The sequence below is a fragment of the Saccostrea cucullata genome, unplaced genomic scaffold (genome assembly GCF_032062105.1).
Source record: "Saccostrea cucullata isolate Sc308-1 unplaced genomic scaffold, CSIRO_AGI_Scuc_v1 ctg488, whole genome shotgun sequence".
Lineage (NCBI taxonomy): Eukaryota > Metazoa > Mollusca > Bivalvia > Ostreida > Ostreidae > Saccostrea > Saccostrea cuccullata.
In genome coordinates this window covers 405,328-423,355 of record NW_026932753.1, presented here as the reverse complement: position 1 = coordinate 423,355, position 18,028 = coordinate 405,328, and the positions used below count along the sequence as shown (strand labels likewise).

General features: G+C 29.6%; 1 protein-coding gene across 1 annotated transcript in view; it reads left to right on the top strand.

The window, feature by feature from the left end:
- LOC134236007 (E3 ubiquitin-protein ligase rnf213-alpha-like) overlaps window positions 1-18,028 on the top strand; it is a 109,568-nt gene that overhangs the window by 62,307 nt on the left and 29,233 nt on the right. The window contains exons 42-61 of the mRNA XM_062718180.1: window positions 440-547; window positions 1,684-1,769; window positions 2,112-2,288; window positions 4,196-4,322; window positions 4,399-4,587; window positions 4,680-4,760; window positions 5,839-5,951; window positions 6,721-6,916; window positions 7,685-8,138; window positions 8,228-8,369; window positions 8,994-9,343; window positions 9,442-9,590; window positions 9,965-10,174; window positions 11,261-11,472; window positions 13,235-13,331; window positions 13,725-13,825; window positions 13,920-14,102; window positions 14,581-14,844; window positions 16,322-16,436; window positions 17,272-17,558. Coding sequence (XP_062574164.1) covers window positions 440-547; window positions 1,684-1,769; window positions 2,112-2,288; window positions 4,196-4,322; window positions 4,399-4,587; window positions 4,680-4,760; window positions 5,839-5,951; window positions 6,721-6,916; window positions 7,685-8,138; window positions 8,228-8,369; window positions 8,994-9,343; window positions 9,442-9,590; window positions 9,965-10,174; window positions 11,261-11,472; window positions 13,235-13,331; window positions 13,725-13,825; window positions 13,920-14,102; window positions 14,581-14,844; window positions 16,322-16,436; window positions 17,272-17,558 — 3,641 coding nt within the window. The remainder of the gene's footprint in view (window positions 1-439; window positions 548-1,683; window positions 1,770-2,111; window positions 2,289-4,195; window positions 4,323-4,398; window positions 4,588-4,679; window positions 4,761-5,838; window positions 5,952-6,720; window positions 6,917-7,684; window positions 8,139-8,227; window positions 8,370-8,993; window positions 9,344-9,441; window positions 9,591-9,964; window positions 10,175-11,260; window positions 11,473-13,234; window positions 13,332-13,724; window positions 13,826-13,919; window positions 14,103-14,580; window positions 14,845-16,321; window positions 16,437-17,271; window positions 17,559-18,028) is intronic.

Here is an 18,028-nt window from a genome sequence, read left to right as displayed (position 1 = left end):
TGAAATTTAAATGTTAATCTCAGGATTATGCTCTTTCAAATGTTACTGCACACCCCGCTGTCCTTTCAATTGTATTTTTGGATATAATTTTTGTTTTATTAGATAAATAGCTGAATATACATATTATATACGGAAGATGTTCATAAGGTATAGAGAGTAAAAAAAAGTAACACATAATGTAATTCATTTCATATTTTAAAGATAAGGAACGCAGGAAAAATGATTCTGAACTTCAAAAAATGCCAAGACATTACCTTACTGTGATAAGTTCATTTTTCTTATGTGTAAATTTAATTTTGCATGCAATTAATTCCCAGACGACCATACGAAAGTAGGTACCTTATTTACAAAATTTAGCAATCAGCATATCCAAATTTTTTTTATGAAGTAATAAAATAGAGATTCAATATTTTAATTCTAAATTGTCTGTTTATTTTAGGTCTGTCGAAACATAAATAGAATCAAGGTTTGCATGGAGACGGGGGAACTTGTTGTCCTCTTGAATCTTGAAAACTTGTATGAAAGTTTGTACGACGCTCTCAACCAGGTTTGACAATAAACAGACTCTAGACAATGGTTTTCCACTAGTTGAAATTTATAAAAAAAAAAATAATGTAAGAAGTTATCAGAAAAGCGAGAAAAAATTGAATTGTTCACAATGAATTGCTTACTTTATACTAATGTTATGGTCTATGCCTAATATAATTCACACTTAGTGATCCTTCAAAGAACGAATCAGTGCAAATAGAATAGAGGAATACGTATTGGTGATGTTATAAGTATCAGCTTTGGGGTGAAAAAGTAGCAGTAGATAATAAAATATGTTGGTTGAAAATATTTAAATTGAAAACATTAGACAAATTAATATAACAAACGTTTATCAAGTTTTTAAGTTAAAAGAATCTAAGATACGACAAGTCGCTTCACGATTTACAAACCTATATTTGAGTCGCATTGACAGTATCCAGATTCCAGCTCTCCTTATGCTTACAAAACTTGGTATATGAAGACATGTTTAATTGTAGACCAACTTGAGGAATGTGTGACATTGTTTGTTTGATTTACAAGTAGATTTGAAGATTTTTTGAAATAATTATAATCAAGTAATTCAAAACACAGTCGATCTCGTCAAAGCACTTTTGACTTATTAAGATAATTTATTTTTCAAAATTGATTAATCTGACAGAATGAAGCATTAAGACAACCCATTATATAAGATAAGTGAAGTTTAGAATTCGAAAGATACAATATTGAAATAACATTGTTAAAAAACCCTACAGTGATTTTTCCTCTGAGATAAAAATGCAACAAAGTTCAAATATAATTGTAAGACAACATACAAATTTGAACGCATCAAATACATAGCTCGAGGCTTTTTAAGCTTCCTTAAAATGTGTAGATGTAGGAAGTTTAGAGCTTTAAAAATGTTATCAAAAAGTTTTGGTGTGTTGATTAAATTGTTTAAATTCGTTTTAAAGTTTATTGAGAAATGTAAGCTTTTTGTTTCCGCTGAATACCAATGCATCGTATTATTACATCAACATTAATAGTTATTTTATTGTAATCGTAGCTCATTAACTCCTTATTGGCACAATTTTGTACTCTGAAGGATCCTATAAAATTTTGGATAAAGTTCGTGCAAAATGAAGTATAAATATAATTCCTTTTAATTTTTTACTTTAGTCATTTGTTAAATTTGGGGACCAGAATTATGTTGACTTAGGCTTAGGATCTCACAGAGTGAAATGCAGAGTTCATAAAAATTTCAGGTGACTATGATATTTTGTATATGAATCATCAATCAAAAGATAACAATCGACTTTCAAAAATTATAAGCAATCAAATGAATTACAAGTTTAACGAATCTTATGTATCTGTTTATCTCAATTTGAGCTTCTTGCTTAAAAATGATTAAAAGGGCTATTAGCACATGTATTGAAAATAATTATTAAATCATACTCTTTTATTCAATTCATGCAGTAACGCAATGGAACTGAAGATAATTTAGTTCGCACTTTTTTATTTTCTTTACTATTATAAAAGACAAAGGTTCTTAATCAGATAGGGATGCATACAATCATCATTGAATATGTGGCTCTTTACTCTTTTAGACTCGTGGTTATTGCTGAAATAAACACTGTGCTGATGAAGTTTCCAATACCCTTGATCAACCGCTTGGAGAAACATTTTCTTACAATAACAAGTGTTTTGTCCTCTCGACAACTGCGGTTATCGAAACGATTAGAGAATTGGATATATGAATTTGTAGAACAGGCTACACAGCCAAAATCATCAGGATTTGAAAGGTAATTAACAAATTCTTTGTAAGAAACAAAATATTATTGTATGAATGTGGCATATACACGTACCATGAATGATTTTCATGGACCCTTTTCAGGTGTTTAATACCTAAACAATATGACATAATCAACATTTTTATATAAAAATTACCGTCTTGGTTGCCATGGAAACGGGCTATCATAAATTTCTTTCCCGATTTACTCTCATCTCAAGCACAGAGGTACGTGATTTTATGTGGTATTATCATCTTTATAGTTTTGAGATAATTTATACTTAATATGAAATAGAACAAAGAAAACAGGATATAACACAATAAAAAAAATCTACATGGCAAAATACGAATTCTTCCATTGATGGCTCAAAGATGACTTAATTCTTACATTCTGAAAATATCCTTTTTCACCCTATATTTAAAGATCACCCTCCAAAAAACAGGCAAATAAAAATTTGAACGGAAATTTGAAAAACAACATTAGAGTATGAGATAACGTTTATGTAAAGAATAGTGGGAATTTATTTTGTTTTTAGAATTTTGGCTTCGTTATTTGTCTTTTTGTCTAATAAAATTATGTTTAAAATTTTACCATTAACTGACAATTTTATATATAAAATTCTTTTTCATACAATTTTCTCAATTATAAAAAAAATACTAACCGGATAAACAAAATTATATTTAAAATATTTTATAAGATGCACGTAAAACAAAATTAATGGATTCATTATAGGTTCTATAAGGTGCTTTACAGAGGGTAGATACAATATGTTATTCAAAATTAAGGGAAATAAGCTATTTAAGTTTTCACTAAAACTATCCCTGAGAATAAAATTTTCAAATACTATGTAATAATCGAAAAAAATAGCAAAGCATTAAAAACTCTAATGATACCTTTTCAACCAAAAAGTAAATAAATAAGAATATATTAATTTTATTCAGATAAAGCAATTTAGAATTTTGTAGACTAATAATTTAATATACAAATATTCATTTAAAAAAATCAAAATGTGGCTTTGCAATCAAAAATATAATAAATAATAATAAATGTAGTTTTATCAACTCTCTGAGAAATTCAAAATATCTATCAAGCAAGAATCTTCATGTAAACATTATCCAAAATATGCATGTAATTTTTATATCAAGAAATAGGCACCTCTGTATTAATTTTATGATATATTCAGGTAAATTAATTAACATAATTTAAAAACCTTAATGAGATAGATTAAATAAAAATTGCTGCATAGAAGCTTTGATTTTTTAGTTATAAAATGAAACTCAAGTAAAGTTCAAAATTTCCCAAGGAAACATGGAATGATTTTTAATGGTAATACCAATCTGTACTTTTTTGTCATAGTAAAATATAATAGTCATTGCTAAGGAAACTAAGAAGGTACTGTCCAAAGTTTTTCTTTCAGATTTAAATGGAGATAGTATATAAATAAATGTGTTTATTTATCAGGTAAAACATTACGCACTGACAGTTTGTATAAAATAATTGGTACGTAGCAAACATACTGCCAAATAAGCAGTTTTTAAACATTTATTCAAACATAGTGATTATAATGACAATAGAATTAACGAAAGTTTTGAATAAAAAACCCAGATAGTTTTAGAAGGGAAAATCATACAAAATGTTCTTCTGACGAATAACTACACATTGATTGGATTGTCACGATCTAATTAAACAAATTAAATAAACATCAAACTTTTAGAGAGCAGGCTAACCCGCACATATTGTGTGAATATGGTTGAAGGATATCAACCATCTTTTTTCAAAACAAAAAAGATCAGCAAAATCATAAAAGTACACGTATATTTTAAATTTGTAAAGCATAATCATGTTGAAAATTATATCTTTAATTTGTATATTGATAATGAGAACTTTTTATTCCTCTATCCCAGTCAACAAAAAATGCAAGTTGGAGAAGTTTTCATCGGCTACCACCAAGACTCATGTGCATCAATTATCCTACACTTATGCCAAAAAATGTCCGATGACAAGGAACTCGGTGAAAACGACGAAGAGGTGAATTACTTTTAGTGGTTTTACTACTATATGGGGGAATTTCCTTCATTATTTTATCATGTATTTGTCCTTATAGATATTTCGTTGTGGTCAAGAAGTATTTTTGTTGGTTGCAACACCGGATGCCGTTCTACGCCAGGCAATAGGCACAGACACAGGAACCGAAATGAAAGATATTTATTTTCACAAACAAAAACACAACAGTCTTGTGGAGTATTTAAAACATTACTTGCAGCAAAAAGAAAATTTGACTAAGTTCAAACAGGTAATCAAAACCCTTGAGTTATGTAATTGTAATTATCTATTTTCTGTTGGGCGTCACCTACTACTGTATATAAATTATTTTTCTTTGTGTAGATTACAACTCATTCTAAGCTGCTTTCCATTGGAGATCTGAATGATTTATTGGCTGGTTTAAGATATTCAACTGACTGTAAAGTAAGTTATATAATATATGTATCTCAAATTCGATGTCAATCAGTTAAATAATAACTAATTATATACTAAAATTAAAAAAAGCTATTTTGAGTCATCAGAACTCTGTATGATGTTTTCTAATAATAAATAGAATGAGACATAGAATTTCAATCGAATCATATTGATTTTGTAATTTTGAACATCAAAGCTTTGCTTGCTTTACTTTGGATATTTATTTTTTTCTTTTGGAAAAGTTATTTGGTCTTGTTCGACAAAAAATGAGAAAACAAAGTTGGTAACATTGTTTATTTAATACATATGTATATGGGTCTTCATTTGAATCGTTTTTGCATTTTTTTCTTATTGTTATGTTATCAGTACCTTTTTAACTAAAGACTCGAATGCTTGAAACATGATCAATGAAAATTTAAGCTCAAAGAGTAGAGAGAGATGAATAAAATGTGACAAGCGAAACACGAGGGGATGGGGCTGCTAAAAATGGCCTAAAGTCATTAGTTTGAAGAACATTTTCATATCTTATGAACTATAAAAACGAACTGTTGTAAAATACATGTTATCAAGGAGAGACCAACCATCCCTGGTTATTCGCACTGTTTTATTATAAAATGCATATTTCACTTCAAAAGATTTCTTGATCTACATGTACCTCTCACAACATATCAAGGACATCCATTTTACCAAAATGATGTCAAGTCGACAATTTAATTCCGCACAGTATTGGACACTGTCCATTTATGAAGCATTAACAATGCTGTGTATATCTATCTTACATGCAGTAATAGTTTTTAAAAGGCTTTAAAATGTTTCTATATTTTGATGACAGTCAGTCATGTAGCATCTCTTTTATGGAAATAAAATCAGCTTTCAAATGAATGCAACATTGCTTTATTTCAGTTTTAGTCATTTTAAAGAATTTGTTTTAAATGAATTATCAGATATAAAATCGTAGAACGATATTGCTTCAAGGGAGGGCTACATTAAGATTGGCATCATTTTCTACTGATCGACCCTATTTTCTTTTATAAATCAAAGCAGACTTTGAATAGTACTTATACATGTATACCCTATATATTTATAGAATTCATCTGATGCAGACCAACCAGCAAGTAGTCAGGACTTATCAGACGCAAACATTGCAATGCTTTCACTGAAAGCTTTTGACACGGAACAGCAATTCTGCAGTGAAATTAAGTAAGAATTTCTTGTGAAAAGTAAACAAATAGCAACAAAACAGGTTAAAAAGGATTGAGAGAAAAAAATCACTCAAATAAATACTGCAAACTGCATTGCAAACGTATACATGTATTTAGATTGTTCAAAACTGTACTACAATATCACAGATTAAATTAACAGGAAAAACACCGACACTTGGAAGCATTATGAGTCAAATTAAGGATAAAAACGACTTCTGCGTTGATTTGTCACACCTTCTATTTACAATTCCATATGAATTTAATTTAATATATATGTAACGATTTGTACTTAAAGTCTCAGTAAAAAATTGACCGAACTATAAATTGATATCTTACAAAGTCATAATACAAAGCCTTGATTGAAGAAAAACGTTGGCTTCAATGTTATCATTGATAACATTGTTTCATTTGAAAATTACAGAAAAAAGATTCAGGTTATGCTTTATTAAGATATAAAATTTTATTTAAAAGTGCTACTTAATTAGTGCAGAGATTAAAAAAACGCAAAAGTTTTAAAAGTTCACCCATTTAATGTAATGAGATTAGATGCATAATATGTCAATGTACATGTATTATATAATATTTTATTTGACATACATATTTAAAGTTGATGAGCTTTTAGTTATTTCCAAATTTACCCAGTTAATAAGGTTAAATATCGACGCTATCATCTAGGTGTGTTGATATATTGCATTATGAATAGATATTTAGATAGTTGAATGACTGACCTGATGCTGAAGATTTATTTATTAAAATTTTGTTATTAGATTTTCATTGGAAAAAAATTTCATGGTGATAATTCAATGTGACTTTGGCTCTGATGATGAGAGTTTGATAGCGTGTGCCAGGCATTGCGTACAAGACGTAATTGAACAAATGAAAAATGATATATCGTCAAGGAGATACGTAATTCTGATTATTCATCTTCCAAGAAAAACAAAATATCCTTTCAGTGGATTTCAGGTAATTGTACTTCAATTGAAGAATGTATTCTAGTATTGCTAAAATTTCCTCTCAGACTGATTTATAAGATTCAGTTTTCTATGAAATATGCCAACAAAAAGCAGATATTATTTTTTTGCGAAAAAAGTCTTAAAGTTTCAAAGGAACTTAGGAAAATTCAGAATCAAAAAATTCACAAAAATCAACAACATATATTGACTTGCGACTTTCTAACTTCATTTACAACTAATTCTTCACGATAATTAAAGTCCAGGGTATATGAAATCTTTGACAGCAGCTGTTTTAGGAATTCTGATTGCTAAAATCTTGCTCAATGCTCACTCCTCCATAGAACCAGTTCCCATGCTCCTCTAATATTTTGGGAGTCCGTGTTTGCTCTGTTCCATTTTGAAATTTTCAAATATACATATTAAGTTAATAGTTTCTGAAATAAAATGTCATAGCTAATGGCCTCCTTGGCTAAAATGGTGACACGCCGAAAAAAACTTTGGATTTTAAGTTCAATCCCCAGCGTGAATGCTGTGGACGTTTTCTTAGAATACGAAACTGTGCATTAAATCTGCATAGTTCATTTACGCTATATAAATCCTATGTACACTATGCAGAAATATTTGGGTATTTACTTTATAGAGGAAACTGGGAGGTAGCATGATTATTGGAAATCAATTATGCACTCTATCGCATTATGACATATGGATCATCCGGGGAAATTTTTGATAAATTAACTCTTTTTGTTTGTTTGTTATGTTTATGAATTAATTATTATAGTGTGGCATTTGGGAGAGTGTGCATATTGATGAGCTACGTCCTTGGGGTGAGGATATTCCACATATAACAGATATGGTTAAGATGAGTATATCTGATTTGTTGGAAAACGTAACAGATGAAACAATGAAAGGAGAGAAAAATGAAATCCGCATGCAACGAGAACAGGATTTAATGCATGATGCAACAGAAAGCCTATTTCCAGATAATGCGCGGAGTGTCCAGGAATACACAGACGCAAACTCTGAGGACTCAATTTTTTCTGAACATGAAAAGGTTTGTGATGAAAGGAAACCAGACGTTCAAAAGAAACTGAAGTTTATTGAGCTATTGAAGTCAAGTCTTCAAGTTTCGCTTACTCTGGTTAGAGACCAAGATGATGACAAAAAAGACCAAGCTGGTGGCGAAAACAGACATAAAGAACGATTAAACATCGTTCATTCTCATCTCCTAAATGGTACTGTTATTCTTCTAGATAAAAGTTTGTTTAACGCATGGTTGAAGATGAATAATCCTGTTGACTCAGTTCAATGTATATAATTTCAGATGAATTCTTTTTTGGAATTTGTAAAATTCTTAAAACTTTATTGAAAGAAAAAGAGGAAAGTATGTCAGAAGATGAAATTAGGTCGTGGATTACTTCTGAAGCATCTAGCCGGCAATATATTTATCGGGTTGGAACATTCAGGTAAAATAAATATCATTTTTAATGAATCACTGTCTAGTTTGTTGGATATGGCAGGCCAAAAAGCTATTATCATATGGATAAATGAGCCCAAGTATGCAACTGTCATTGATGTCCCCTGCATACCCAACGATACAGCGATTCCTTATATTTTTCATTTTAACAGGAAATGCAATTAAAAATATAAATAAAGCCTTTGTTCAACAGGTAAAACATTACATGAAAATCTCATGTTGAATCCACTAGTCCCCGCTCTTTGACATCAGCCACAAAGAAGTTGCATGAGATCTACATGCAAATAAGTTTCTTGACCGTAAACTTGGCGAAATTTATATTTAGCTGCACATGTAATTAAGAAAAGTAACTAAAATAACTTTTAAAACTTTTCACAGATAAATAATTAAAAATGTAAATATGTTCTGCTCAATAAAAATTAAGTTGAATAAAAAAAAAGAATCTAGCATTTAAAATAACATTAAAGAAGAAATGAGCATAGTTCAGTTACACTTTCTTCAACTTTTAAAATTTTACAAAAAATTGTAATAACCTGCATTATAAGCATACCAAAGATATATTTTGTCATATATTGATTATATTTGTACATGTATGTATGTTTTTTTTTTTCAGAAAATCGTTGATACAATGCATCGAAGACCAGATAATACCAATTTTAGCAGGCATTATATCGCACATCGATGTAAACAACAATCTCTCTATATTGAAACATCAAGAAAAATCCTCATGGAAAGTAAAACTTTTTCTTCAAATTCTTTTGGAGCAAAAGGCAGTTGGAATTTCCTACAGATCCCTAAAGAAGGCTTTTAAAGAGACACCTTTTGAAAATAATAAGCCTGAAGTATCAGTGAAAAGACTTGGGTACAGAGGAAAGAAATTTCAAGCCAAACTACCTTTCTCATGGTTGTTGTTCGAGATAATCAATAAAGTTCTAAGAATGTCCTCCACCATGAAATCTGTTGGTAAGATTCGTATTATTTTCCTTATTTATACTAATGATACTGATGAATGAAATCTTAATTTCTTTTAAATGTTTGAATCTTTTATCATTATGACATAGGTATCATTGACAACTGTGCACGTATCCTTGAGGAATACCCCTTGGTTAGAAATTTTTTAACATGTGACCTACCAGAGACATGTATTGGGGACTATATCAATGACTTCGTTTTTATGGTATATCCTGTTCAATCAAAGGATGAGTTTCGGGTAAATATTTGTTTCCAAATAGATATCTTTAGCAAAAGAAATCATTATGTACCTGTTGTTTATTTAATGACTGTTAAACCATGCATACATGTATTGAATCCTTTAGGTTATTTTGCCTTACGAGTAGATGATTGTGTTTAACACGTTTCTAAAAATTGCATTAAATAACCAATTAAAAACCCACACATTTATTACTTATTCAGTTAAGTAGGCTAAACATGAATTATTTTCTTTCAGTTTATATTAAAAACATACATGTAATAGAAAAAGTATGAAAAACTATGGACGCATAAATTTGAATAACCTTAATATAATCCCGCTCTACTTTATGCTTTTTCACTCAAATTTACGATTCAACTTTTGATTTGAAATAGGTTGTATATGAAAACATAGAAACGGGCAGCAGAGTGACCTTGAAGGGTAAAGAACATACTATTCTTCATCGATTCATAGCTGTGCATGATGCATATGAAAAATCCGCCTTCCGTTATTCAAATTTCAAACAAATTGTGCTCATCTGGCCTGAGTGTTGCAGTAAAATGGCTGAATATTCCAGAAAAGAAATTGATGTTATCGAAGAAGAGGTATTTTATTTATCAATATTTACATTTCTAGTAATTTTCCGATAATTTTATGATTCTTTGCAAAATAAAATGCAGTTTATTTTCTCATGAACTTCATTACATATGTACCACGAATAAGCAGGAATATCTTCATTGTTACGTCATAATATCGCACTTGATGTCAAAAAATATAGTGCACACCGTTTGTGAGGCGTATGATTATGAGAAGTCAACAGAAAAATAATGTAAATGTAAGAAATTAATTAAATTTTTGAAGACTCATGAGGTATATGATCTACAACGCTTCACACTGGATTATTTATTATGAAGCGCTGACGCTGGGTTGTGTGAAACATATGCTGTTTTTTTTTAAAATATAATGAACAAGTGTGATACGGGAGAAATTAAATTATGGCAAATGAAAAGTGAGGATTAAGGACAGATGATACAAACAAATTTTTTCTTTGAAAAAGATTAAATATCATGTCCCAAGTTTAGAAAAGTGGATGGTTCTTAGAATTTTTTCTCCGAAGAACTGGAATATGAAAAAGACTTCGAAAATATTAGTAATATTTCAATGAAAAAACAAATATAGACAAATCACATTCAGTAAAGGTTTACAGGTGAAAATAAATTTCAGAATATGTTGTCTTGGCGCTAAAAGTGTAACATAAACTAAAGAAAAATATACCGAGCCAGGTGAATTTTATTATGAAAAGCTAAATGATTAAATTCAGCCTATGTGATATTGCCAATTTTTTGTCATTTCGATCTTCCTCTTAAAATTCACCTGGCTTGGTATATTTTTTTAAGGTTTATATTACACTTTTAGTGCCAGGATAACTTATTCTGAAATTTATTTTCAACTGTAAACCTTTACTGAATGTGATTTGTCTATATTCGTTTTTTTATTGAAATATTACTAATATTTTCCAAATCTATTTCATTTTCCAGTTCTTCGGAGAAAAAACTCTAAGAACCATCCACGTTTCTAAACTTGGGACATGATATTTAATCTTTTTCAAACAAAAAATTTGTTTGTATCATCTGTCCTTAACAGTATTCTAACCATTGATTCAGAGCTAGGGGATTTTTATTTCATTTCAGACATTGGATGTCATTGGGCTTAGCTTGCTTTTGCAAAATCTTGAACCCGAAAATGAAACATTTAAAGACGCAAGAGGAAAGAGACAAAAATGGCTACAAAATGTTAATCGAATCAGATTTGTTACTGAGAGCATCCTAGAGTCATTAAAAGAGAAAATGCCTGGCACAAGACCGTTAGGAGAATTCTGCAAAAAATATCTTGCAGATATAAGGTAAACAGGCCTTGGTATGCATGTAATCTGCTAAAGAATAGATGGAAAGCAGATTTTGTTGAAACAATTATGCTCTCTTTTTCTAAAACTTTAACTTTTTTACAGTAGATCTAACCTATGTCAAAAAGTCTTTGTCAGAAGAAAATAAAACTTTTCAAAATGATAAATTACATGTAGATCTTGCTTATCAATCAATGTTTCTTTGTAATTAGACGTAGTGCAGCCTTTCAAACTTTGAATGGTAATTACTTCACATTTTCATTCATGTTTAGTGATACTTATCATGAAGTGAATATGAAAATAATAATAAAAAAAATAAACACGTCTTTAAACATGTTAAACATCATTGTTATTAGACTTGATCATCTGAACAGTATGAACCAATATTTCTCAAGAATTAATTCTTTTTTGCCATTGACATATAAGTCCATATTATAAAGAATATATATATATAGGCAAACGAACCATTTTTAGTCGATTTCCCACTCTTAATTTGTAAATATTTTTCAGAAGTCTTAATCAGAATGTTTTCAATCTTTCAAATGATGAAGAATGAAGAAATACGTACACAAATAATTACAAAAAGCAATTCAAATATTTTCCTGTCCATGACTCCATGCAAACTAACAAGAAATAGTTATTGATATTTACTTTGTATTTTTTTTTAATCAAAAAGATCATATTTTATTGAAAAAGTGTAATCAAACACCAAGCACTATGATTATGCATGATAATAAACAATTTTTTTATGAGAAGAAATGCACATCATTTCATGATAGACAACACGAAAGGATTACAGCACTTTACGCTGTACATATGTTTTGGATTTTTTCGTTCGTTTCGGTTGCTTTAATTCTTTAATTATTTAACCTTTGTATATTTACTTCAAAAGTCTGTTAATTTGGCACCAAATTTAAAATGATAAAAATAATTTTACACTGTCATGCAATAAACTAATTCCATTTTTTGTCCTTACTGTTTTCCAAGTACAGAGAATGTATACTTATCTGCCCTTGATTGCATCATATATGCATGAGAACTGGAGTCAAGATCAAAAGAATGTGTTTAAAATTAGACTAGATAAATAACAATTACACCAGTGTTCTGCATGGGTCGTTTAACTTGGCGGCACCGCCACACAAGTTGGACAGGATTTTTCAACATTTGGCCATAGCATCTAAATTAAAGGTCAGATCGACCTTTTTTTGTGCGCGACACACTGTCGACCCAAGAAGTATTAGTTGAAAATGTTTTATATTCTACTATTTTATTGAAGCCATAAACAACGGGGTAATAAAACATTAAATTAAGTTTAAATGTAACGTCATAATGGATCAAGCACAGGCTAGATATATAAACTAGATATGATGTCATATGACGTAAATTCTTCGTTAAACTACAATTTTTTTCCCCATCATTTATTGTTTAAAACTCTTTTATAACAACTAAGAAACCATTTCAACTTACATTTAATGTATTTGAATTAAAATTTAGATATCCAAATAAATAAAATCAAATTATTCATACATGAATGATACCAATCCTGAATCTAGAAATGCTATTCTTTAATGACCTTGACATTATAACATTAATGTTATGATCTTAAGAAATTATGAAATATAAGGGTGTTACATTTTGGGTAATTCTGGAATTGAGAAAACAGGTTAACACTTAGAGCTGAGGAATAAACTTAAGAGTTTTTAGAAAATGCGTATGGTATGTATAAATGGATGTAGATTATTTTGTGTTTTAATTTTTGAAGTTGTCGATGGAAGAAAATTGCTGTTGTGAAATTGTTCATCAGACATGTATGTTCAGTGAAGGAAGACCAATCAAGCAAATGCATGGTTCTTTGGATGGTAATATTTCTTTCTTCTTTGAATATAATAAATCAAATAAGTCATTTAAAAAGTTAAAGTGTTTTTGGAAAGGTATTAAATAACATCCCTCATTTCTCTTTCAGATTTAAAAATTAAGGCTATTAAACGGATATGTTTGAAAGCATCCCTTTGTAATGAAATGTCTATAGAATATTTTTTAGGAAAAAAAAGCACAAATGCATAAAAAAACGTTTAATACTATATGGGTTTAGTTTCTCATTTTATCTAATATTCACCTTTTTGCACGCGCATCAATATTAGTATCCTTACATTATACACTTACATATTGAGTTATATATAATTGTTTGTTTGTTAGTTCAATTTATTTCCAGAACTATCGAACTAATCAATCGATTTATTGCTTTCATTCAGATGTTAAAGACACTTACCGATACATCAAGCATAGATTCATTAGATCGTCTCGAAAAATTCTTGAAAATTTGCATGCGAGAAGTGATGAAAAAAGTTTATGGGTATGTTTTAGTGCATTTATTTTTTCTCCAAGAATGTTTTGCATTTTTAAATTTTCACATTACACTGTTTGTATTGCTTTTTTTTTTAATTCAGAGAACAGATGAAATGTACGAACTGTGAATGTGGTATTTTTGACCAGCCAGTGAAACTACCATGTGACCATGTTATTTGTTTAAAATGCTACAAGGAAACTTCAATCTTGGGTAAAAGAGTATGTCCGTCTTGTCAAAAGCCGTTCCCAGAAGACCTGAAATACAATTCCATAAACATTGATAGGTATATTTTCAACACTTTTTTTAATGTATTGTAGAATTAATATTTCTATGTTTGTTATTATTTATTTGGCTGCGGAAAAATAAAATCTAAGAGAGCTTTATTTTACTCGGACGTTATCCTTTCGAGTGTCATTTTGTTAGCCTTAAATGTATTAGAAAAAACAACATTTTCTCCACATAATAAAAATAATATTTTTGCATTCTACTTATTTTATGTAGAATATAAAAAAATGTTGAATTTGAGTTCAATTTTTTTTCCAAAAAAAAGAAAAGAAACTTAAATGAAACACAAGTCAAAAATCGTTTATAAACTGGCCAAAATCTTGGAAAAAAATTTTCAGTGTGTGTAAGAATATTTTTAAACCAAATTCTAATGAATAACCTTGCCGATAAAATATAAATATAATTTCAATACTTTCTTTACATTGATATGAATTTCTTATGAAACATGTCAGTTAAAAATTAAAATTTTATTTTAGTGCTGTTGAGAAAGAACTTAAGTCATATCAACAGAGTTGTAATGACTTCTTTATGGCTATTGTATCAAACCTCTGTTTTTCCGACGACGCCGTGCCAAGAAAGGACGTAGTTGAAAAACTGATGACGTATGTGGTGGTAAAAACAAAATCAGACGATCCAACAAGTAAAGCAACCAAACAGTTCTCGTTAGTAGATGTTGACCCTGTTGTCGACACGACCCCAGTTTTGAGAACGTTCCTTTTACAACAGTTGTTACGGGCAAAGTAAGTCAATCTGAGGTAGTTTAAAGACAAATTTAAATGTTTATTGTTTAGAAAGAAATGAATTCCACCTTCGTAATAGCTATCTGTTTCAAAACTCTGTAATCTTTACTCAGTGTTTTAAAAATATTTTGTTTGAAGTCAAATTTTAGGAAACGGTAAGCTCTTCATTAGCAACTCAAAAACTTTCTTTGTCAGTCAGGAGACATTTTTATTTGCAAGAAAGATGTTCCTAAAATTTAACCCCGATTTTCCTTTTCCAATCAAAGATAAAAACGTTATTTATGCAGGTCTTCTGACTTTAACTACTTTATACAGTGTTATTTTCGCCCTTTCACACTTGCAAACAATTTTGCCCCGTTTTAAATTCGCCCAGTCAAATGTTTATTTCTGAAATTAAACTGTATTCTTAGAATTTGCCCCGTTTTAAATTCGCCGAAATGAGGGTAGGGCGAAAGGGGCGAAAATAAAATGGGGCAAAAATTTCCCTTTAGACAGTATTGATTGGTTTCTTTATTAGTACATGTATGTATCATCTTGTTTCAAACATGAAGAAAATACATGTATATGCTTTTATGATGTCAATTTTCGGGACGCCCTGTCTTTTCTTCGGGAGGTAAAAAGGTTAAAAAGTCATGAAGAATGAAACAAATAATGATAAAATCTATAACTCTTACAATCCTAATTGTCTCTATTTATTTAATTTTTTAAATTACATTTTAAGTGGAGTCTGGACCGCTGCGAGGCACGTCTGGCCAGTAGTGCTGTTGTTATGTGTAATTTACATAAATGATCAAATCAATTATTATCATTAATATATAACTGCTTGGTGTTAAATCTCACACCGTTGTATTCTCTCTATGATAATACCATTACATTATGGGTGTTATGATATTGATACTGAATTGAAACAAATTAGATGTTTATTGAGGAAAATTGAGTATAATATTATAATAAGAATAATTATTTAAGAGCCTTTTGTAATTTGTAAATATTTATTTAAAACTTGGAACAGAAAAAGTATCGTTAAAACAGTAGAAAATATGAATTAATCGATAAAAATAACTAATTCCACGATTTAAAATTTCACGATATCTCAAAGAGTCCTATTTGCGATGGTTTTAATTTCACGCTACAAGAAATTAATTCAAAATTTTGTTTAAGCAATTTAACATTATTAAAAACTAATAATAACATTCACGATGGGTTTAATTTCGCGGAAAATTAATAAATCGCGAACATAGCGAAATTAAAACCATCGTGAATATTTGCCAATCTACAGTATGTACGGAGAAAAATCTTAACTGAAATCACAGAACCTTTTAATCGACAAATTGAAAAAATATTAATGATTGTTTTTGCCATATAAAAATGTCCTGAATATGTCCGAACGATGTCTTGCGCTAATCTTCAATATGTTATCCTTTTTTATATTAAAAAAAAGAGAAAAGTTACATTAAAATAAAAATTATGTTTTCAGTTTCACTGAAGTAAAAATTCATTTGAAAAAATACATTGTGGATACCTCAAACCTATTCTCCAGAAATGAAGACGTGTCTGGCGATTTCTATTCCACAGTTGTGTACTGCCTTGAGGTAATATTTGGTTAATAATGGAAATACTTTATTTTTGAAAAGTCTAGCAATTCAAAATGTAGCTGGAAATTTCGAACATGATAAATATATGCTATCTCCTAAAATATTAAAGTTGAAATATTAAAGAATTAGTTTCTTTGAGTGTATACCTTTCGATTGTGTATGTTAATGTCATTCATTATGTATAAAAATAATGTTTTATCTGTACATTACTTGTACAACATTAGCTGCAGAACTGTAGCTCTCTTCTTGAGAAAATTCGGACAGATAAAGCAGAGAGCTACAGATCCAACTGTTGTAAAAACCTTCGATTTACGCCGACGATTTTTTGTCGCTCACTTCGGGTATTTTTTCTTGTGTTTAATACTTTCACCAGGTCTAAAAATGGTATTTAATAATTAATCATACATTTGACTACAATTCCTGATTTCTTCTTACCTTTTGATGCTAACAAATGGCTGTTTGTGGTTACGAACGTCGAAATCGAACTCTTTTAAACCGACATTACAAATTTTTTTACAGGACTGTTTCGGACCGTTAAAAGGTTAATAAACCTTGATATAGTATTATGAATAAGAGTTAAATATATGATTTATTATAGGATGCAATTCTAAAAGCAAGAGAAAGTTTCAACTACACGAAATAAATACCTAAAGTAGCGACAAAAAAAAAAAAAACGTCGGCGTAAATCGAAGGTTTTTAAAAAGGTTTGATCTGTAGCTCTCTGCTTTATCTGTCCGAATTTTCTCAAGCAGAGAGCTACAGTTCTGCAGCTAGTGCAACATGTAAACATTTGAAACTCAAAAACAATTTGGAGTTAATTTATATATTATAGGATTCATATCTTCAAAAATGTTCAAGAGTGATGCAACTTGAGGAGGACAACAATGAAGAGATAAATAGAGCTACAGATTTTCTTTGTGAGGCTCAAAAACAGAACATGGGCATGGATGCTGTTGACGAAATATTTAGGATTTCAGAGGCAAGATTTGGATTACGTATTGCAGCAAAATACCTATACAAGATTATAGTTGAAAAGTCTATGAGAAGAACAGAAGAAACGAGACAACTTTTTAAGGCAGCAGTAAAGTTATGCATGGAGAGTTCTACAAGATATTCTAGGTATTTTTTCTTTATCAATTAGAGAAAGTTTCCAATCTTAATAAGATGATTTTCTGATAATAAGATGTGATAATTATTAACATGTTATTATCATTACGTCCATGACACAGTCTTTCAACATGTTTTGGCGAGACAATGGCTTTTCTGTCTTGATGGTACTATCCATGTCATTATCTAGGAAGATAAGAGCAGTCAGATAAGGACATGGATAGTTCAGTTTGTGGACATTTTATGAGAAGTCAAGATCAAAAGTTTTATATACTAAAGAAATAAAAATGAGACAAAAATCTCTAAAAGATGTTCAATAAATGTTCTTCAAAGACAATGTTTTAAGAATTGCTACTAACTAATAATTTTATAAATTCCTGATAAAGCTCTTTCTCGGCTTTTAGCAAGATTACTTTGTGTATTAGGGACGTTTAATCATATCATTCTATGGATCTTCAGAGTTTTCTTTTATTTAAGTGACC